This window comes from Colletotrichum lupini, chromosome 5, assembly GCF_023278565.1.
Source record: "Colletotrichum lupini chromosome 5, complete sequence".
NCBI lineage: Eukaryota > Fungi > Ascomycota > Sordariomycetes > Glomerellales > Glomerellaceae > Colletotrichum > Colletotrichum lupini.
The window spans coordinates 1,821,819-1,844,689 of NC_064678.1; the positions used below are offsets into that span (position 1 = coordinate 1,821,819).

The 22,871-nt window shown below is 43.1% G+C and overlaps 3 protein-coding genes across 3 annotated transcripts; 2 read left to right on the forward strand and 1 right to left on the reverse strand.

Annotated features, from left to right (window-relative positions):
- Positions 1-51: 51 nt before the first annotated feature.
- Positions 52-5,730, forward strand: CLUP02_09935 (fungal specific transcription factor; the record flags this gene model as incomplete). The annotated part of the gene is made up of 13 exons (XM_049288911.1): positions 52-122; positions 211-289; positions 421-815; positions 992-1,049; positions 1,136-1,188; positions 1,255-1,377; positions 2,240-2,605; positions 2,803-3,507; positions 3,574-4,019; positions 4,086-4,345; positions 4,421-4,475; positions 4,559-5,037; positions 5,095-5,730. 13 exons carry the CDS (start codon positions 52-54, stop codon positions 5,728-5,730), a joined length of 3,726 nt encoding a protein of 1,241 aa, XP_049146055.1.
- A 199-nt stretch (positions 5,731-5,929) lies between these two features.
- On the forward strand, positions 5,930-8,091 carry CLUP02_09936 (uncharacterized protein; the record flags this gene model as incomplete). Its single annotated transcript, XM_049288912.1, has 11 exons — positions 5,930-5,984; positions 6,055-6,192; positions 6,307-6,361; positions 6,447-6,608; positions 6,672-6,716; positions 6,815-6,890; positions 7,069-7,133; positions 7,203-7,279; positions 7,361-7,594; positions 7,648-7,787; positions 7,840-8,091. 11 exons carry the CDS (start codon positions 5,930-5,932, stop codon positions 8,089-8,091), a joined length of 1,299 nt encoding a protein of 432 aa, XP_049146056.1.
- Positions 8,092-8,873: 782 nt separating this feature from the next.
- Positions 8,874-11,702, reverse strand: CLUP02_09937 (uncharacterized protein; the record flags this gene model as incomplete). The annotated part of the gene is made up of 3 exons (XM_049288913.1): positions 8,874-9,433; positions 9,485-11,175; positions 11,695-11,702. The coding sequence occupies 3 exons, from the start codon at positions 11,700-11,702 to the stop codon at positions 8,874-8,876; spliced, it is 2,259 nt and encodes a 752-aa protein (XP_049146057.1).
- Positions 11,703-22,871: the final 11,169 nt, after the last annotated feature.

The following is a 22,871-nucleotide window of genomic DNA, read 5'->3' on the forward strand; positions in this document are numbered from 1 at the left end:
CCAAAAGTCTCGAACCGTCCGCAGGTCTGTTACAAGGGTCCAACTGTCAAGATGGTCCAACACAGCATTAGAAGCACAGACAACACCACCAAGGGCCGCCTAGCTCTAGTGACAGGGGCGAGGTAAGTGGCCATCCCACCTTGGACCCCTCCGCTAGTGAGGCTGTCATCGTATGTTCCCGCTGACCAGATAATCTTCACCGGCGATCAGTGGTGGCATAGGCTCATCCGTTGCCCATGCTCTCGCCGCCGAGGGCTGCGATGTCGCATTACACTATTCGTCAAGTCAGGTACGGCATCACCGATGACAAGATGGGGAGGGGGCCACAGGTGCACGGGGGACCATACGGGTCTACGGCCCGTGAGGCCACCCACGCAAACCACGGGCCTAATCTCTTCGGTATATTAACATCCAGAACAGGCGAAGGCGGATGCTCTGGCTCAAGAGCTGCGCGATAAGTATCCATCGCAGCTCTTCGTCCCCTTCCAGGCCGACCTCTCCTCGAGGGAATCGACCCGGAACCTGGTGCCTAGCATCTTCGCCAACGGCGAGGTCGCGCAGAAGCACAAGGCCGTCTCGGTGCTCGTCGCCAACGCCGGCCTCGGTCGCCGGATCCGCGACCCGGCGGACATTGGCGAAGACGACTGGGACGAGATGATGGAGGTCAACGCCCGCAGCCAGTTCGTCGTGACAAAGGCCTGCCTGCCCGGCATGCGCGCTCAGGGGTGGGGCCGTGTCGTTCTCGTGGGCAGCATTGCGAGCCGCGGTGGGGGGATCAACGGGTGCCACTACGCCGCTACCAAGGGCGCTCTCTGGTGAGTGTTTTCCCAGTCATCTGTTTTTTGTGACCTTTTGAGATATGCTCTATCCGCACTTGGCATGTTCGTATATCTTGTTAATTGGTTTCCCGGCGGGATGTCCCGGTCTTCTGGGGTCGTTTACGGCGTGACCGAGAAATGGGGGCCGAAGCTTGTCTAACTCTAAGCCGCAGCTCAATGGGTCTTAATTTGGCCACGTTCTTGGCACCGGAGGGTGTTACCGTGAATATTGTAAGCCTCAACTTTCATCGTCTTCGGGCCGAGGGTCGAAGTGAAGTATGGACTCTTGCTTGAGCTGTGCTGACATTGCTTCTCAGGTGCTGCCCGCCATGATTGGGGCCACTGGCATGATTGCCACTCCGAAATCAACGTGAGCAGCAGACATTTGTCGTCTATAGTCCCATCTTGGCATTTCACTGACATGAGCGCCCTAAAGAACCTGGGATAGTAAAGATGACCTTGAGGAGTTGAGGTCCACAGATCCGGGGCTGGCCATTGCTGCCAGCGTCCCGGTCCACAGATTAGGCGCTCCCGAGGAAGTGTCAAACGTTGTCGTAACGTAAGTTACCGAACTGACCGGCGGGAGCTATTGTGGTGCTCTTTTGTATTTTTTTCACTTTGTGCTGACCCGTGATCGCCGTCCGCCCCCAGGTTTGTCAAGACTGGATATCTTACTGGCCAAGAGCTGGTCCTCGCCGGCGGATTGAAATGAGTGCCGAATGAGAGGGAGGAGACTCCGAGACTTTTCTAACCCACCGAGGCAAAATAGAGATTATTCGCCGAATGGAACGCTATTACTTGCGAGAAGAAAATGGGAACTTTTCTGCTTCGTCGCAGATGATGAGCAGCAGCTTTAGTCTCGTTGGTGATGTCCACGCGATTAGACATGGATGTTGAGACCAAGCTCGTAGAGAGTTTAACAGGGTCTCGAATCCTATGCAGCTACCACTATGTTAGTTAGTACGGATAGGATTAGTGCAGACTCTAGAGTGCTGTCAAGTACTCCCTACCGTTTCCCCCTTAGAAGTCAGCTGTGCCGCCATAAAACTCAAAGTTCAAAGGAAGAGGGGATTTGGGACGAGCTAGCTCTCGATCGGTAATACCTGCGAATTATACCCTACTCCTAAAAAGTATACATTTGTGAAGTCTTGAGAGTCGCAAAACAGGGTAGTGCGTAAACCTTCACCATCAAAAGGTGCGTCATGCATCGAGTTTTACGCCGACAATACCACCGCTAGACAGAAAAAACATTAAAACCCCCCCAACTATCGCCGAAACAAGCCAGCCACATTGCCGTACTTCCGTGGATGACGGACGACTAGCCCTGGATTGCCGTGCCGATGCTCTCTTTACCCCATTCGCATCCGGGCTCTCACGCCTCCAGAGTCCCCAGAGTCCCCCCTCAGTTGTGCTCCACTCAGTCCAAAAACCATCGGTCCATCACCAACCGCCGCGTTGGCCCGACATTCACCGCGCCCTGCCGTTGCCGCTTCCGCCGCCGCCGCCGCTGCCCCCTCGCGCCCACACGCTTGGACCGAAGAGGAGGAAGAAGAGGAGAAGGAGGAGAAACCGAGCACACCGAGTCGCCGACGTAATAATCGCAACACCATGTCTGTGGACACCGCTGCCGCCGCCCCCGTCACCGACCGCCGGCCTTCTACGATGATGGTCAGTCCCCCGCATCAGCAGCACCACCGCTTGCCTCACGCGGTGACGGCTACTGGGAAAGAGAGGCGGGTATCGCGCGCTTGCGTCTCCTGCCGGCTCAGGAAGACGAGATGTGACTTGTGAGTAAACTTCGCCGTACCAGTTACCCCTCTACTATATGAGAGATATCATGAACACACATGTACACCAACATGCCACGGCGCGCAGGCCGGTAATTGGATTAAATATATGAGTGTTGGTTGGAAACTCATGAGAAACGCCTGCCAAGGCCCAGCTTATCTTTTGACTAACACCACCTTGTTTCCCCCTCATGTAGAGACTATGGTGGTAACCCAGGTATACCACCCTGCCGTCGCTGTGTAAGAGAACAAAAAGAATGCGTCCTAGCAACATCAAGGAGAGGCGGCCGACGGCCCCGTAAGTTTGTCCGCTTACCACAAGGTGACGATGCCGTCTTCCCGCATCAACAACAACAGCAACACTCGGACACCGTCACCGGGCCGGCAGCCTACGACTCAGGACCGGGAGCTGGAGACGTCGGCATTTCCTCGGCGACGAACATCCGAGAACACCAGCACATGCACCACCAGCGCTCCACCAGCCCGGCGGATTCTCGGCACCGCAACGACGGCGGCGAGCCCTGGTCGTGCTCCCCCGAAGAAGACGACGACGGCCCGGCAGAGAGGCCGGCGAGTTGGCCCGGCTCCACTTCGCAGCCGGACAGCCCCGGCGGCAGGTCGACCTGGTCTCTCAAGAGTTCCGGCGATATCGAGGGCCACATCACCTCCAGCGACTTGTTGAATCCTTCTGACGCGCTTAATCTCCTGGCGCAGGTTGCTGACCTCGATGGGGAGGAGCGGCGTGACGATATGCGACACCTGTCTGTGAGTGATGCTCCGGGTCGGGATAAGTGCAGTCCTAGGAAAGGGTCACGCAAGCCATCGACACCTGCGGCGACCCATTATCCGCCAATATCAGACGGTGTATTAAGTCTGCCTGTCGCTTCACGTCTGCTCACATTGTATGACACCCCTCACTCACTCGATCCTCTTCAAAACCCCCTTATCGTAGGGCTAACCACAACCAGATACATCGACCACTTCCACCCCTTCTTCCCCGTAGCAGACAAATGCATCCTCACCCACACCCCCGCCACAGTCTCCTCCCTCATCGACTCAGAGCCTCACCTCGTCACCGCAATCTTCACAGTCGCCTCCAAAGACGAGCCATCCATGACCCGCGTCCACGAGGCCTGCTCGCGGTACATGGAGACCCTCATCTCCAAGCTCATCTACAAGGGGTCCACCACCGTCGGCGCCGTCGAGGCCCTGCTCATCCTCGCGCAGTGGGCGCCGCAGAGACTGCAGGAGAAGCCTACCGTCGGGCGAGGCGAGGAGGACGAGGGCGCGTGGATGCAGATCGGCGTCGCGATACGGCTGGGGTACCTGCAGAGTCTGGAGCAGACGGGGCTGTTGTCGGATAAGACGAGCCCGTCGTCGGAAACGTTTCGGAGGAAGAGGTTGGTTTGGGCTGGTAAGCCTTTCCTTGGCGAAAAGTGATGAGGCAGCCGTGCTGACGTTTGTGTCTTTGGGTCATCAGCTTGCTACATGAGTGATAGGGAAGTGTCGATCCGTGTAGGCAAGGGGTTCTGGTCCCGTGGGCCGGGGCCGTCGACAGTACCACGCTCTGCGGACTTCCCATCTCTAAGAATACAGGAAGCCGGGGGAGACAACCTCGGACAGCTGTTCCAGGCTCAGCTTGAGTTGATACAGCTCTTCAGCAATGCTCATGACATACTATACTCATCATCAAGTCATAGAGCTCAGCTGTACCTCGGCGGAGAGTACGTGAGGTATATAGTAAGTCGCTCTTGACAGTCTTTCCATCATCCTCGAGTGCCATTCCTCGTCACATTATTTGGCTAACAACCATAGGATGACTCTTTCGCAGTACTTCGTAAATGGAAGATCGTCTGGGGAAGCCTCAACTGTAAGTCGACAACCTTCTCAAGCCACCATTGTGCCCTCGGTTTCACACCCCATGAATGATCCCAACTAATACTCAACCTCCAGTCACGCCCCTAATAAAAGCAGGCCTCAACCTCTCCTACGAGTTCCTCCGCCTCTACATCAACGCCTTCGCCTTCCAAGCAACAATCAACCGCGCAATCACCAAAGCCCGCCAACAACAGCAGCAACAGATGCAGCATAACCAACAACAATATCAACAGAGCCAGCAGAGTCAACAGCAGAACATGTCCTCAAAAGATCAGAAACAGCAACACAACGGACACGAGACGACGACGGCAACCCAAGCGCCAGCAAGACACCCACCACAACCACTGCCGCAGCCACCAACGACGACAATCAGCAGCCCCCTATTCGCGGACCTCGCTAGTACGCCCGACGCCCGCTTCATTTACGAATCAATGGACGCGGCCAACTCTCTTCTAAACATCCTCAACTCCTCTGTAGATCCGGCTACCGGGTTAAGGTACATGCCGCTAAAGTACTACCTCTACGTAATCTACGCGGCCGTGTTTCTCTTCAAGGTATGGCGGTCATCTTACCTTTACTCTCTCGCACATCTTGCTGATTGATACAAACAGGCCCGTCTCGCTGGCGCCCTAGGAAGCGAGGCCTCAGAAAGCGTCCGCCGCTCAATCAACGTCACTATCGAAGGCCTCCAACGCTCGTCCCTGAGCCCACACAGCTTGGGTCAGCGCTACGCGCGCCTTCTTTCCCTGCTATGGCGTAGTAAACCAGAGGAACAGCAGCAACGGAGTCAAGGACCTACCCTACAATCCAACGTCACCATCTCCGGTCCTGACGGTCACGCAGTCGATGCCACCAACACCGGAGTACCGTGTCCGGCGTTCGGCCTCCATAATGGGGCAGGCGGCCCCGGGTCCGTGTCGGTGCACGTACCGACTGTACCGAGCTCGGCCGGTGCCGGTAACAGCAATGGGTATGGAGGTCTTGGTGGACATGCCGACCATCATCAAGGGTTTGGCGGGATGTCGCATGGTCATGCGCATTCGAATATAGCTGCCTTCCCTCATCAGCCCGATCTTCTTGTCAGAGGCTTCTCGTGGCGAGATCTAGATGATCTGGGGCAATTCATCGGGCCGGCGGACATGAACTTTTCTGATCCTGCCAATTTGGCGGTGATGGGCGGGTCGATTAACCTGGATGAAGGGGCAGGATATGATGTTCTCTGGCCTGGGAATGACGTGGTCTTTTGAGCTTCTTTGATGAGCGGCAGAAGGTATCTCAACAGTGAGTAAAAATTTCTGAGTGGGAACGCGCCTCAGAAGTAGGTTGTAATTCTAGACGGAGACACTCACGTGTGCATGGAAAGAACAACGGTTCATGGAGTTTAAAAGTACTTGAGGTAGTGTGGCTGTATTGCATGGGTCGTCTTTGACCTAGAGGCCGTGAACGATGTTAGCAATTGAAGAAGATCGCACAAAGACAAAAGTCCCAGTCACTAGCGATGGTGATGCTCGCGGTGAATGTGACACGATAATAGATATCCTACCTCATATCTCTCCCACTCAGTCCGGAAGGGCACGAGCCTTCCGGCAAAGATCAATCGAGCATGAGAGACTATGGTAGTCGGAGGTCGTTACGCCAGGATGTATATAAATGCCCGTACATCACGCTCGACTTCTTTCAGAGAGGCCAAGGTCTGGGGGAGAGAATATGTGGCCAGGCAGCTACGGCAGCTCAAAATTACCGGATCCGAAAGATAGTTTTAGAAGAAGCTCGAAACAATATACTAACGAAGAACTCAAGGCATTGCTATCATGCCATAACAGCATTCCGCTCCGTACCAACATCCTTCACGAGTCTCTACGTATTCAGCATAAATACGTAACAGAGTTCTGACGATGGCCATTGACAAGGGAAGGATGTGTATGCCGAGCACAGCCTCACGGCGCTCGCACCTTGCACATAGCATATCCATCCCTAAATTCCTCAAGAACCTATATCCTCCATCACTTCTATCATTGACCGTCTTCATTCTCTTCTCACTCTTCTTCGGCCAACTTTCAAGATGCTTAACAACAACTGCCAAAGCCAAGCACCCGACGGTATCGCATAATCATAGCATTCCGAGGTGCCTGTCACATTGGGTCCCTGACTTCGCCATTCTATACGGGTGAAAGATGCTGCTTGGCAGACACATACCGGACCTGCCCGGTCAGAAACAGAGTCGAGACAACAAGTCACCTAGTATAAAAGCCCACAGAGGGAGCGCTTATATTTTAGCTCAACCAAGTCAGGCCTTCCACAGGCTGAAGGACGCCACCACCCAATCGCCAGGTTTACCAAGAACTTCTGCAAAGTCAGGGATTTTATCCACTTAAGGCAGGACTCCCAGCTAGACCCCTTGTCCGTGGTACCCCAAGTCCTATCCTAAAGCAGTCCCTATTATTAGGGTCTCTTCCTCGCCCGCTGGATATTTCTCTTGAATAAACAATGAATGAGAAACTTTGCTCACTAGGTACTGAGATAATGTTATATATGTGCCAGGCCAGACGTAAGAAATGAGACCCTTGTGTTTTCGAAAATAGTAGGCTGGCTACCTGTGGTATCAAGCCCACCTACCGGGATTGTATTGGCCTGCTCCCGGAAAAATGAAGTCCTCGTCGAACGCTTCTTTATATACCTCTCCTCTCACCGTAACGGAAAGTGGGCCAGTCCCTCACAGATCAATATCAACAGTCCCTCCAGGCGCCATCAAACATAAACCCCTCAACTGCAGTCCAAATCAGAGGCTTCTCACAAGTGACCTCAAACGTCATAATAAAAAAAACGCGAACGCTGCGTAATGCCAGCCACTCGAATGTCCCAAAATCGAATCGACAGTCTCCACAACCTGCATCCAGCTCGTCACCACACGTCCCGCCGGCACCTCTCCACACCCACGCCCAACCCCCGCCCCCTCCGGGCCCCACAGCCCCGGACCCCGCAGCCACCCGCCCCGAACCAAACTCGCACCCCGGTCCCTCCGCCCCGAGAATCTCACCACCAAAAACCCCCCCGTCCGTATCCCGTCGTTCACCCTCCGGACCGGATCGAACGACGTTACCAAAGTAAACCGTTTCCAACGCCGACGAAAAACCAAGAATAGAAACATCCAACGCAAAAAAAAGCGGCCCACCTTCTAGCCCCAAGCCACGCCGGTGTCTCCGATCACCCAACTCCCCCCAAATCACCCCATCAACGCCGTATGTTTCAACCCCAGCGCCACATCACCAAAACCCTCCACCTCTCACCTCCCACCTCGAATCCGGTGAAAGAAATCCCCAAACAAAGAGAACCCCGGCATCGCAACCGTAACGTAGACCAACGTCCGCGTGCCGCCGTCTTTTCCCCAAAAGTCGAGACCGTTTCCCCAAGGTACGATCTGGAACGGTCACCATCTATACGTCCCATCATCTCAAACCACCAACCCCCTTCCATCCATCCCCCACAACCACCACTCCAAGCCACACAGCCGGAACCCCTCCGTCCACGCCCACGTCGCACCGACAGACGGTCCTCGCCTGACATGGAACCCTCACAACCCTTCTAGAACCCAACATCTACCAGTCTAGGAACGCCACTCCCTCGACGACCTTTGAAGTGAATAGTCTCAGCATGACAACAAGCCCTTCCAAATCAAGGAGGGACTTACCCAACACAGAGCTACGACCATCGCAAATCACTGATAAAGCAGTTCATCTTCATAATGGGACGGGTATTTGATATTTGATTTTGAATAGCATCGAGGCGCGAAGAGAAACCTGAATGAAAGGCACAAATAATGCCCGAGTCTTTGAAAAGAAGAAGTAGACTATGGCAAGTCAGACGCGTCTGAAAAAGTTATACAGTAGTGAAGTGAATCGGAGAGAAGAAAAGGATGAAGAAAGATTGGTTTCCCAGCTGATATATACAAAACACCGTCGCTATCCCCATAAAAAGTAGATAAAAAGTTTGAGCCATCCGTCTCTAAGTATTTTTTGGGTTCAGTTCATGAGCTCAAATCTAAGAAAAAGGTCACTGAATAGACTGGGACATTGACTGTCCCAGAGCTGAAGTGGGAGCTCTGACATCTCATGCTCCCTCCCAGCCCTCATGCGAGTGCGAAATACTCGCCTTGAACATAATAAAGAAAAAGGGGAAACCAATGGGAAGTACCCAACAACCCAGAAGCAAGTCATCATGGGCATGCCAGGTTGTCATATACGCCCACTGTCCGTCCGCCAACCAACCGTGCGTCCGTCCCACCTATTCGTACAACCAGGCCCCAAATACCGTAACCGAAACTCATTTCCTTTCCCTGTGTCCCGTCGTTATTGCCAGGGGGTATCACGGAGAGAACGCCTCTCCAATATCATTAAACCTCTGCGCCTTGTACCTCTTCGCGGAAGCGCACGCCGCCGCTGACCTGGATCGCTCCTTTGACCCATTCGTTGTCTGCCACCTTCTCTAGTACCCACCGGCTCCTTGCGCGTTGCAACAGGCCCTCAGTAATCTCCATTGCACCGAGGAGACCGCGCTCCTTAAACTTGGCTTCGTCGCCTTCGTGATCGCCATCCTGGCCGGCATAGTCGATCCAGCGCCACTCCGCACGTGCTATGCGGTGACTGGTGCGACTGCGCATGCGGTGGCCGTCCATCGTGTTTGGGTAAGGATCGAAAGGCAAGCGAGCTTCGAGAAGTGCGTAGAGCAAGACACCCAGAGACCACGCATCGGTGGCGCGGCCATCGTAGGGCAGACCCATGATAACCTCGGGAGCGGCATAATCCTCCGAGCCACATCTCGTCTCGAGTTTCTCGTCGTCGGTGATGCGGCGGGAGAGACCGAGATCGGTGAGGGTGATGACCGAGTGCGGGTATGTCGTCCAGTCGATTGAGGGGTCTGCGAGCTCAGGTGCCGTCAAGTTCACGAGTACATCTGGGAGTAGTCAGCAAAGGGTAGCTCTCCATTACCAAGAGAAATACCCACTCTCGAGCTTGATATCCCTGTGGACGATCCTGCGCTCATGCAGGTACCGTACAGCGCCCACCAACTCGGCAAACATCCTTCGCAACAAGGCTGGTTTGAGGAGTTGGCGATGGCCTGTGGCCACGTCGAACAGATCGCCCCCAGGGCAGTGGCTAAGGACCAAGATGGCGCGGCTTGGCTCAATGTTCCACGCCTTGAGGTGGACCAGGGAAGGGTGGCTGATGGTCTGCATGATCTCAAGTTCGCGCTTCAGTGACATTTCGATTCTCTCCTCGCTCGCTCCTCCTCGAGGGCCGTGTTCGCAGACCTTGACTGCAACAAGAGTCTTTCTGAATGATGGCGACATTTTGGATATCGGAGTGAGGCTGTTATCAGTTCGTAGTAATTCGCTTCCGTCATCCATCTGGCTCGTTGCCAGCATCACTCGACTGAACGTTCCCTGGCCTAGCGTCTTGATTGCTCTCCATCTTCTCTTCTTTCGGTCGCGGCCGTAGGCTTCAAAGTACTCGGTTATCGCGGGTTTCGGTTTGCCGATCGCCATTTCGGTCGAGTCTCTTGATGATTCGCTCGGTGGCGGGGTTGGTGGTTGCGCAATCGCCGGTGTCAGGCCTCTTGATTCTGCAAGATTGGCCTCCCGGCGCATGTGCGGCTCGAGGCCAGAGTCGGGGCCGTTTGTCGGCTTCGTGTGGGAGCCTGAGACGGTGATGTGTCGCTTGGGAACGTAATTGGGGTCCGGGATGTACTCGCTGATGCTTCGGTTCCGCGCGTGTTCGGCCTTGCCATTCAATGGTCCCTTTGCGCCCGCACCGTCGGAGCCCTCGGCCACCAGGCCAGCATAGACTTTGCGTTTCGAGGCGTTGGCCAAGGCTACCGCTATTGATTCGCCGGTAGACGTGACGAGGACGGAGTCCGGGGCTGGGTTTTGCATTTGATCCCTTGAAGGCGGTCGCACCCCAAGACGTCTCCAAGGGCCGGGCGAGTCTCCAGATAACAAAGGTGAAGGCAGCGGGGTGACGTCGCTCATAGCCGAGAGAATGGGACTGGGCATGCACGAGCTTGTAGCCGAGGCGGGACCCAGGCTGTTGGCGATGGCAGCTTTGAAGCTTGGGGTACGGGATATGGGTTTGAGATTGGAGGACGAGGTTTTATGTTGGAGGGCGTTACTCGGGCGGCGCGGGGTCGAAAGGGCGTCGTTTGAGTGAATGTCGGTTCGTGTGGGGAGGTTGGGATGAAAGTCTGACGTCTGTATTCGGAGTGAATTGCTGGCGGCAAGTGGACTGGGGCCGGGTCTCTGACTCGAGGGAGGCTCCAGTTGCTGAAAGGATGATTCGGACAAGGGCGGCGAGGGTGCTATTGTGTGTGTCTGGAACTGGATCTGAGGGTTGGAGACGTAAGGGAAAGAGATGTCGTTGAAGTCTGCTGCATTGTGGGTGTTTGCATCTGAGGCGAAGGGACCGGAACTCCCATCAACCTTGTTCTGGTGTTGGGTTTGTAGAGGCATGGACTGGGGTGGACCGTTTGACATGATTATATGCAACGTGTGGACGAGGTGGGTACGGACGGTCGTGCGTATCGGTATCGCAGAGAAGCGTTGCTGGCGGGGGATGGACCGGCGCGAGGTTATCAATGGGAGGGTGGCGACCGTCTGCGATTCGTAGGACGTAGGACGTGGACGGGACGGGATGAGCTGGCTACACACGGCGCCCACAGAACCGGGCCAACGTCAGTCACCACCGTTCCTTTTCTCTTTTGTCCGTCTTCCGTTTTGGGTCTTGGAGTAAAAGAGAGGTGTAGATTGTGTGGTCCGTGGGGGTGTGTTGTGTTCGAGAAGCAGAAGTAGAGTTGGGAAGAAGATGGGGGATGAACTCACCCGATGGTACGGTCTTTCTACGTAGTATATAGGTCTCTCTTGCTCTCTATGATGCAGTTGAGAAACCTTGGCGGTTCAAGCACCTGTTTTCTCTTTGGATGCGATTGACTCGGGGGTCCGCGCTGCGCAGCGTACACAGGCAGGGAAGAAGGGGGAAACGAGAGAAAGGAGCCTTTGGCGGTGGCCGCACGCAAGGAATGGCGGGGGAGAAGGAGGGAAACAGGAGCGGGAAAAGGGAATGAGAACTGCAGAGAGAGAGGGTCGAGGTTAGGGTAAATGAAGGGAAGGGAAGGGGCAGAAACAACAGCAGCGATGGGAGGAAGGGGGGGTGGGCTATGACGAGAACATGGGGGAGGCTCGGTTGGGCTATGTTGAGCGAGAGAAAGAGAGAGAAGTGCAGCAGCGTAGCGGCAGTACGGAGTAAAAGGTAAGGTAGGTAGCAACAGCAAGAAAAGGATACGGCAGGTAGCGTAAAGGTGACAAGCACTTTTGGGGGCTGCAGAAGCAGCAAGCGGAGCGTCAAGCAAGTCGGCGGCGCAAACGCAACGCAACGTCCCAGTGTACCCAGTGTCTTATGCCAGGATCAAGCCCAAGTTGAGGTGTCCCTGGGATGCCGTGCCCGAGTCGAGTATATGCGTGTGTGTGTTCGTTTGGTCTTTGTGTAGAGGTATGTGCCAGTTTCTGACCGGAGAGAAGGGATGATGGAAATGGTTCAGGGAGCATGAGAACCAAAAACGAAAGGGAATGGAAGAAATGGCAGTCAGTGACAGGGAGAACCGAGCGGACGAGAAGGAACCAAGAGCAAGAGCGCGGCGCGATGCGGTGCCAAACCCCCAAGAACCCAGAGAGTCCACAGCCGCCCACCTCAAGCAAAAAAGTCCAGGTGCGACTGGACTGGACGCCAAAAAACCCAGAGGTGGAAAAAGAACGGAGACGGCAGGGTCAAGGTCAGACATGCTGTAGCACGGGAAGCCGTTCGAAACGGAGCCAGTCATGGACTAGTCACCAGCCAAAGACGGGGCACGGCCGCACGTCAAACGTTTGATTGGTTCCATTGAGACCGAGGAGGAACAAAGTACGAGGTCTGACTAAGCCAGCCACCAGGTTAGGTCCTCTCTATTGATGTACCTAGGTAAGGTAGGTAGATAGGTACATTTCAATGTTAAATGCACCGAGCCCACGAGACGCATATTCTAGAAAGAGAACATCGTCTTCGCCAAAGATTCGAGTCTGATTGCCGTCCGTATAGGTTGTTAGCCCGAGGCAAGAGAGAGAAAAGTACCTTGCGTGCCGACCTCACCTTCCTGTACTCGTGCCCGCCCCCACTTTTTTAGGCATTCGGGACTCATTACTTACTAAAGTGGGTACTTTTTAGCCAAACGGCCACGTTAGCTATACGGGCATAATTATCGTAATTTATCTCTATATATTACTACTTCTATTACTTTCTATTATAATACCTAAATTTAATACTACTAAAAAGGAGCGTATATAAGTAGCTATTATAAAAGGGAACTCGAGGTAAGTTAGAACGCTACTATATTAACTTAATTAACTAAAGACTTAACGTAAAAAAAAAATAAAAATAAAAAAATAGAAGCTAGCGAGCTAGTCCTTTAGGCCTAGCGGTCTAGCTTATTACGTAACTATTAAAAGCTTAGCCTCGTAGCCTAAAGCTAAGCTATAGGGCTTATAAAGGCTTTAATACTTATTATTATAATATTACCCCCCCCCCCTTTATATTAGAGGGCGCTATCCGTAGTACTAAAAAATAAACTTCTTAATTACCCTTTATTTTAGTAAATTTATAGCCGTAATTATTATTATTATATTATTATTATCCCTTAGTAATAGCGAATTATTAGTTATAGCGGTTTTTATTTATATATTTAAGTTCTATAATAAACCCTTAGTAATTAAGTATTAATAATAAAACGCTTATAGTACTATTAACGTATACTTAAAGCTCTTTACGTTATATTACGTTAGATTTATATTATATTTTTTTTAGTTTATTTAGTACTATAGCTTTTCCCTATATAAGTATAACTTAACTATTTTAAAAACCTCGTACTTTAGCTCGCTATTATTATTAATAATTAGTAATAGTAGCTCTTAGTTTTGCTTAAGTAATAAGTCGTTAGTAACCTTCCTTAGCTTATTTAAATAGAAAACTAGGTATACCCAGCTACTTATTAATAATTTTATAACTTATATACCCCCCTATTTAGCGTTAATAATAGGCTATAAGCCGGCTTATAATTATTATAATTTATTTATATTAGCGGACTTTTAATATAAAGTATTAATAAAGACCCGGTCTCTTATTTTTAAGTTATTTAGGTATTAATAGCGGTTAATATACTTTTTATATCGTACTTAAGCAACCTTTATATTACCCCTAGTAATCTCTTAGGCCTCGTATATTCCCTAAGTTATATATTACGTATTAGTATAGTTTAGCTTTTTTTTTATAAAGCTAAATTAGCGGGTTTGCTTAGACTAGTTAAAAAAAAGCCGTAGTTAGTAACCGAATTTTATTTTATATAATAATAGCCCCGTAATCTTACTAAGCTAGGTAATATAAATAAAATTAACTACGAGTAGTATATTAGTTTAGTTATTTTAATATTAATTAATTAGTAGTTTTAATTATTATAAAATATACTAATTTAGTACTTTCGTTTAGCTATCCGTTTATAAATAATTAGCTATTAATAATTATAGCCTAACTTTATAAATTTTATAAAGCTCCCCCTAAAAATTAAAAATAAATTAGGGGCCTCGGTTTAACGTAATAGTTTTTAATAAGCCGAAGATAAGTAATACCCGCTTATAGAATATTTAGCTTATGTTTTTTATTATAATAGTTTTATAATAAAGAATAAATATTGCCCTTTTATTTAGGTAGTTTATTACTATTTATATATTATTAAATCCTTTTTAATTAGTAGGGATAGTTATAAAGTTAATAAAAATATATTATTATAAGTAGTTAGGTATTAATAGCGGTCTTAGCTTTTCTAAGGGTTTATTATATAGCTTTTATAATTAATAATAAGTATAATGGTTCTATATATATTAATAAGTATTTATTATTAAGCCCGGCTAGTAATATTATTATTTAATTATTTTTATAACCTTATTATACCCTAAGTAAGCGAGGAGTTTTTATTTATAAACTTTATAAATAATTATAATACGGAGGTTCTCTTTTTTAGGTATTACGAGCTTCTTATTTATTATTAATAATCCGTCGTTTGAAATAAATTAGCGCTCGTATCCTTCGGCTATTAGCGCTTATATTAATATAAAAAACGCTATAATAAGGTCCTTATTAAGCTTTAAAATCTTTTTTATTAATAAGTACCCCTAAAGCTCGTTTTTTAATAAAAGTAAGCTAATTATAAGCTATAATTAGCTAATAATAGCGCTTCATAGTACTTATAGCTTTGCTATAATATTAAGAAATAGTAATCTTAATAATAAGAGGACTTATATCTTATTAACCTCTTTTAATACTTATTAAATACGAATATTTTTTATTTTTTATAAAAGGGTATTACCTAATACGTTCTCTTTCCCTAAGTAGTAATAAATTTAAAAATTAAAGTTTATTAACGTATTAACTTAGTAGGCTTATTATAAGTTAAGTAAGCGCTTAGTTATAAAAAATAATAGTAATTAATAATTTATAATAACGTTAAACTTATATTTATAATTTATAAGCTTTGCGCACTATTTTTCTAAGTATAGTACTATTATTAATATTTTTTTATTATAAATAGCGTAGTTAAGTTTTATATTACTTATCGTTTTTAAATAAAAAGTTACTAAGTATCATAACTTATTATTTTTTTATTATTATAGTAGCGCCCCGGCATATACTAAGTTAGAGACGTTTATTTTTAATTACGTTAATAACTTTAGTTTAAAATAGTAAAAAATAGGCGCTAACGTTAATACTAACTTTATAGTTTTAAAGGCCGTTTCGTAATTAGTATTAAAATTAAAAAAAACTCCCTTACTTATTAATTTTATAAAAGGCCTAGCTAAGCGGCCATAATCTTTTATAAACTTCTTATAAAAGTTATAAAACCTAAAGAAAGACTAAATACTTTTAAATAATATAAGTAGTTTTTAGTCTCTAATTATAAAAACTTTTTTCTTATCTAGCTATATACTTTTTATTAAAATTATAAAGCCTAAGTACTTTATAAAAGTAATACTAAATTCATACTTTTTAATATTTATTTATAAGCCTATTTTTTATAAGTAGTTTAGTATTTTAATAACGTACTCTTAGTATTAAAAAGGGTTATTAAAAAAGATTAGGATATTATTTATATACGCTATATAGAAGTTATTTAAATACTTTATTAATATCTTATTTATATATTATTAATATATAATAGGCCCGTTATAAAGCTTAAAAAGTATTACTTTATATTTATATACCCCGTAACGGGTTCTAAATATTATTAAGTCCTTAAAAGCTAGGTCGAGTTAGATATAATAAAAGGCCTATTTAATATTTAGCTTAATAAATATCTTTATCCTATTTAGCTATGCAAGGGTTTTATTAATAAGTAGTAATAAGTAGTAGTCTTTTTTTATAACCTTATTAAGCTTATAAAAGTTAATATAAAAACGTAGGCTATTATTATATTTTTTTATAAATAGCGTTAGTAATACGAAAGGAGTATTACTTAGCTTAATAAATCCCTTTTATAAGTATTTTAATAAATAGGCCCTTATAGCCTCTAGCTCGGGTACTAATTACTTATATAAAGGGTAATAAGTTAGCTTCTCTTTATTATTATTTAAAAGCTTAATTTTATAGTTATACGGCTTATATAGCGCTAGTATATTACTAACTATTTTATTAAAAACGTTAGTTTAAGGTTATAAATATTTTAATAAGTTCGTTAATATAAAGTTATAAATAACTTAGTCGTCGTTATATAAGGGGTCTACCTCTTCTTTTTTATTTTTTATAATATAATTAAGCTTATAGAATAATATAGAGCCTATTTTAACGTCGTTCTACCTTAAGTTCTTTTTAAAAATAGGAGCGTTAATAAAAATAATATTTATTTATACTATTACTAAGTATAGTTTTTATTACTTAGCCCTCTTTATAAGAGTAATATTAATATTATTAAGGGCGCGTTTTATTTTTTTTATATTCTTAGCCTCGTTTAATTACTATATTTAATAAGTTATCGTTTTTAATAAATATAATAATATCTTAATTAGTATACCCTTTACTTATTACTACTAGAGCTTTTAATTATAGTAGGTTATATTTATTTTAAATAGGTCCTATTAGTAGTTAGCGTCGATTTAGTATTATATATTAATAACTTCCGGGGTATATAAGTCCTTAATATCCCTAATAATAATAAAGGGCGTCTTTTATAATAATAAGTCCTTAAGCTATATTAAATATTAATAATAAATATTAAGGTTTACCCCGTAATATTCGAACTATTTCTACCCTAAAATTAAGTTATAGCGGCCCGTATTAAGCTAAAAAAAGGGTATTTTTAAAAAGACCTATTAATTAATATATAAGTTAGTAATTTATACTACGCTAATATTATTTAATCGCTCTTTATTAAATTTAGTAATAGGGATTAAGTATTATAATTTATAAAATAGGGCCGTATAAAACTATTATAATAAAGGGGTTATATAGTTATTTATAAATCCGTACTTATTAACTCCTATATTAAATAAGGCTCTTAAGTAAATTTTATATTTATTAAATACTAATATAAGCTCTATTTTAAGGGGCTAGCCCCCTATAAAATCTTATAAGTTTATTAAATTAATTATTAATTTTTTATCTTTTTTATACGTATCCCCTAGTTAGGAGTTTATTTTTACTAGGGGTTTTAGTTTTTTAAACCTAACTCTATTTTAATAAGGCCCTCGGTAGCGTTAATAATAGCTATAGTAGTCTTCGGCTTTTTAAAATAGTTCTTAGAGATATATTTAGTATTATTATAAATAAAATAAGTATTACTATTTTTAAGTTTTTAATATAGGGCTTTAGGGATCGTTTTATAAGTAGAGGTACGTCCTCGGTCTTATTTAGTACTTTTAATACTTCTATTATATTTATTATTTTTATTATTTTTATTTAAAGTTTAGTAAGTTTAGTTAAAAGCCTTAACTAGGCGGTCTTTTATAAAAGGGGGCTATATTACGTTAGTTAGTTAAGTAACGTACTTAGTATATTTTTAAAAAATAGCCGTATTATTTAAGTACTTTAATACGGCCTAGTTACGAAGATATATAAGTAGCTTATTATAAAAACGGCGCTTTTACTAAGACTTTAAAAGCTTATTAATATATATAAACTTAGTAAATATAGAGCGCTTTTAGTAAATATCTTTAAATATAATCGTAAGTATATTTAGTTTATAACTAGCGTCGTTTATAATAATTAAGCTAGTATAAGCCGATTTAAGCTTATAAAATAACTACTTAGTTATAATAATCTCGTTAGAAATTAGTATTAAGTATATAAACTCCGTAATACTACTTCTAATTTTATTAATAATATACTCTAAGTAGTACCTATTTATATTATAATTAGTATTTTTTAAGCGTTTTATAATATATTAAAGCTAGTAATTAAACTTAAGGTTAGTATTATTATTTATAAAAATAAGTACGTTAAGTATTTTTTAAGAGCTATAGGTAATAAAATAAGACGAGGCTAAAATAGTTTTATAATTATTTTACGTTTTGAAATATATTAATTATTATTTTAATATACTAAGGGTAGTAGTATTTTAAATAGAGCTAGCTTAGGAGCCGTTTTCTAATTATTTTAGTTTTTTAACTATAGCCGTATTATTAATATAGGCTCGGGTAAGGGCTTTTTTTATAATATAGAGCTTAGTAATAGTAATATACGTAAAGTTAAGGTTCTTATAAGTTATTATATATAAGTATTTAATATTATTACTTAATTAGCTAATAATAAAAGCTAGGACTTACTTTAATTAGTACTAAGTAATACGTATTTTTAGTTATTATTTAATTTATTTAAGTAAGGTCTTTTTATTATTTTTAAAATATAGCTCTTAAATAAGGTCGAGGTTAATATATTACTTAGTATTTTTTTTTTTAAAAATATCGTTATATATCACGGCGCTAGGCACTGGGCCCCTTAGCGCCTAGGCCTTAGGTACCTAACGGACCCCCTATAAGTTATATAACTACTAAACCGCTAGGCCTAAAAGCCTAGCGCCCCAGATTCCGCCTACTAGTCTACTTTTTCCCTCTTTACGTTAAGTTACGTTTATTAGGTTAATATAGTAGCGTTCCGACCTACCTCGAGTTCCCTTTCGTAATACTACTTAACGTCTATTATAATTCCTTTTCTAGAGATAGAATAATAATATCTTAACCTATCTAATTTATTATAGCAAATAGCTACTTTTATTAAAAAAAAGCGCGACGCTAAGTAATAGCTAACTAATTAACTACGTAAAGTAATCGATACTCCTTAAATATATACCCCCTTTACTAGACGCTATAGTCCGAAATAAGAGCCGAGGAGGGTAGATATCTTTTCGTATTAATAATTTCTAATAGGGTCGCCGCCTATATAAATAGCACTAGAGCATTATAGGCGCCGACGAGAATACCGAACTCCGTATATTTAACCCTAAGGTCGACCTCTCTAACTAGCCCGTAAAGTAACTCTTACTCTCTATTATATAAGCCGATCGACTCGAGTACTTCCGTTACGTTAATAACGAGCTCGCGTCCCCTATTTAGATTCGTAACGAGGGTCTTTTTAATAATACTAAGTAGCACGACGCTAACTTTAAGTTTATTTAGGACCTATATAATTAGGATAAGGGCGTCGCCCTCTAGGCCTAGGTCGAGAGCTAGCTAAAAATACGTATTACTTAGTACTATTTTAAATAGGTACTTATCTCTATAATTAGCTAGCTAAGTAATAGTACTAAGCGGCTTTATAAAATAACTAAAGAAAATATTAAGGTTATACGCACTACTATTATAGAGCTTTAGAATATTAAGAAGTAGTTAAACCGCGCCCTTTGCGCTAATACTACGCTTAGTAAGCGTATCGAGTAGCTAAAAAACGGCTCTATAGCTAGTACTAATAATAGCGAGCATAAAGGCAATACTTACCGTATACTAAAATAGCGCCTTACTAAACTCGAAGTATAGGGCAGCCGTAAAAACATACCGGCCTCGGTATACTAGCCCTCTTATAGATCTAAAATACCTAACGTCCCTACTTTTATAAATAATAACGATAATAAGGGGCTAAAGTTCCCTTATTAGCTCTAGCGTATTATAAAGCGCCTCGAGAACGCGAACTTTAGTACTAACGGATATTACTTAAAGTATATTATTAATAAGGTCGGCGGTACTACGGCAAAGTTTATTTACCCTATACTAGCTTCTAACGAGATTACTATAGTAAACTAGTTACTATATAAGCTTAAATCGGCCTATACTAGCCCTACCGCGGTAAACGACGCTAGTTAGAAGCTAAACGCCCTCTCTATTACCCTTAAGGACATTTATTAAAAGCGCTCTATTTTTATAGAGCTCGCCCGCGTTAATAAGCTCCCTAAGTCCTAATAAAAGCGCCGCTTTTATAATAAGCTCCCGATCTACCTCCAGAACTAGGCTATTTCGAAGTACCTAAATAAGGACGCAACTTTTTAAAAATATACTAAGTACGTTACCTAGCTCGCTAATATAATATAGCCCCCGTTAACTAGTAATAGGGCCCCTAAGAGCACTATACCTACCCGTACCGCCCTTATTAAAAGAGGAGATAGAGGTAGTAGTATTACTAAGTAAAATACTTATAGCCGAACTATAGGCTGCGAGACTATTCCTAAGGCTCTATATTAAAAGCTTAAGGATAGTAGTACTTATTTCGTTTATAGCGAGCCTAGTTACGTCTCCTAGGACTATCCTAAGAAGCTAGATACTACTATAATAGCTATAGACGCTATTAGCGAGTAGTACGTCTCGGACTTAGAAAACTAAGCCCCTTAGTATAAGTAACCTCCTAGCTAGGGGATAAGTATAAAAATAAAAAATTAGTAATTTATTTAGTAAACTTATAAGATCTTATAGGGGGGTAACCTCTTAAGATTGAGCTTATAATAGTATTTAATAAATATAAAATTCGCTTAAAAGCCTTACTTAATACGGGAGCTAATAAGTATAGATTTATAAATAACTACGTAACTTTATTATTATAAGAATTCTGCGCAGCCCTATTTAGTAAATTACTATGCCCTATCCCTACTACCGGATTTAATAGCGAGCAATTAGAAGACGCTAATATAATATAGACTACTAACTTATATATTAACCGCTAGGTCCTCTTAAAGACACCCCTATTCTAACTTAATATAAGGCGCTACGACCTAATCCTAGGGCGGAAGTAGTTCGAGTATTATAAAGTTAACCTAAATATGCGCCGTAGGTGCCTAATATAGCCCGAGGATCTACCGCTATAAAATACCCCCTTTACTATCGTTAGGGATATAGAGGACTTATATACCCTTAAGGTTATTAACGTATAATACTAAATCGATACCGAGTAATAGTAAGAGATATTTAAAATAAATATAGCACGGTACGACGAATAACTATAAAAGAAGCGGGTACTACCTAAACTTATTAAGATACTTTATCGACTATAGGGCTCGCGAGACCGATATATATAGCGGTTTAATAATATTAAAAATGCTTAGAAAATAAATCGCGCGCTTACTAGTACGCTATTAACCCCTTTAAAAAAGACTAAACCCGCGTAGACCTTTACTTAGTATAAGAGAGCTAATACTACCCTTAATATCGCCTTTATTAGCGCCCTAGTATTTAAAACTAACCTAAAGCGCGAGGACGTCGAGCTAGGCTCTATATTACTATACGAGCTAAACCGTATAATCGAGGATAAGTAAGTAGGATAGGAGGACCCCTTAAAAGGCGATAATTAAGAGACCCGAGACCTTATTATTATAAAGTCTAGCACGTATAGCTTTAACGAGGTAATGCGGGATATTCTTATATAGAATATGAAAAGTGAATATTCATATAGAAGCAAGAATATATGAATATAGGGGAAATAAGCGTATATAAAAGAGGTTTTTGTAGTAAAGAGAGTAATATAGTTGAATTACTATATGAGAAGTTGCTTGCTTAACGAAAGGTCTAGGTAGGCAAATACACGCCTACATATAGGCATAGAAACCTCCTACTAGAATATTCCATTGCTTATTAATTATGATATAATTAATAAGCGTATACGTAAGTGAATGCGTAATCGTAGTACGTAATTCCGCCTCGAGTAAATTCCAGATTATTCAGTTATCTTCCAGTACTTTCCATTGCTCACGTAAGCTTATATAAGCAGTATTGCTTACATAATCAATACCTATAATAATCTACAGAAATCGTAGATTAATATGGTATATAGTTTGCTTACGTAATATTGATAATAAGGCGAATAATAAGGTAAACAAAGTTACCTTCGTAACACTCCCTCTTTTGCCTTATTAGCTATGTTGAAATAGCTAACCAAGTACCCTAGAGTAGATTTCTAGTACCCTAGAATAGTTTTTTGGTACCCTAGAACAATCTTTTGGTACCCTAGAGTATTTTCCTTAAAGTATTCATAAAAATATAAGGAAAATAAATACCTATATTAGGGGTATAATATAGGTTAAATAGGGTTATTAGGATCGTTTAAGCCTATTAGCTTAACGAATTCCTTATGTTTAACCCGAGGTAAGGGTTTTGTTAACCCATCGGCAGGCATTATAGTAGAAGGGAGATATTCTACTTTAATATTCCCTTTTTCTACTTCCTGTCGAGTATAATAATAATATAGGGCAGTATGCTTAGTCCTTTGGTGATATTCAGGATTATAAGCAAGAGATAATGCCCCATTATTATCGGTTTTAATAGTAATAGGTTTAACTTGATAACCTATTTCCGATAATAAATTCTGAAGCCAAATAGCTTCCCGAATAGCTTCCTGAAGTCCATTAAATTCAGCCTCTGTAGTAGAAAGTGCTATAGTAGACTGTTTTTTAGACTTCCAGCTAATCGGACCTCCATTTAGTGTAAATAAGTACCCAGAAGTTGATTTTCTAGTACTTTTACACCCGGCCCAGTTAGAATCAGTATAGCCTACTAATTCTACAGGCCCAATATTACCATTATAGGTAATATTATAGTGAATAGTGCCACTAAGGTATCTATAAATACCTTTTACTACCTTAAGTAGGTAAATAGTGGGCTTATGGAGGTATTGGGAGACGAAAGAGACTGAAAAAGCTAAATCAGCCCTAGTCACAACCATAGCGTACATTAAAGATCCTACTAGGTGCTGGTAGGTCTTTAATAGCTCTTTTGAAGGTAAATAGTCATCTTTTTCGTTCCCTAAATCACTATTTAATATACCCGGATTTATAGGTATATTAGTGATTTTAG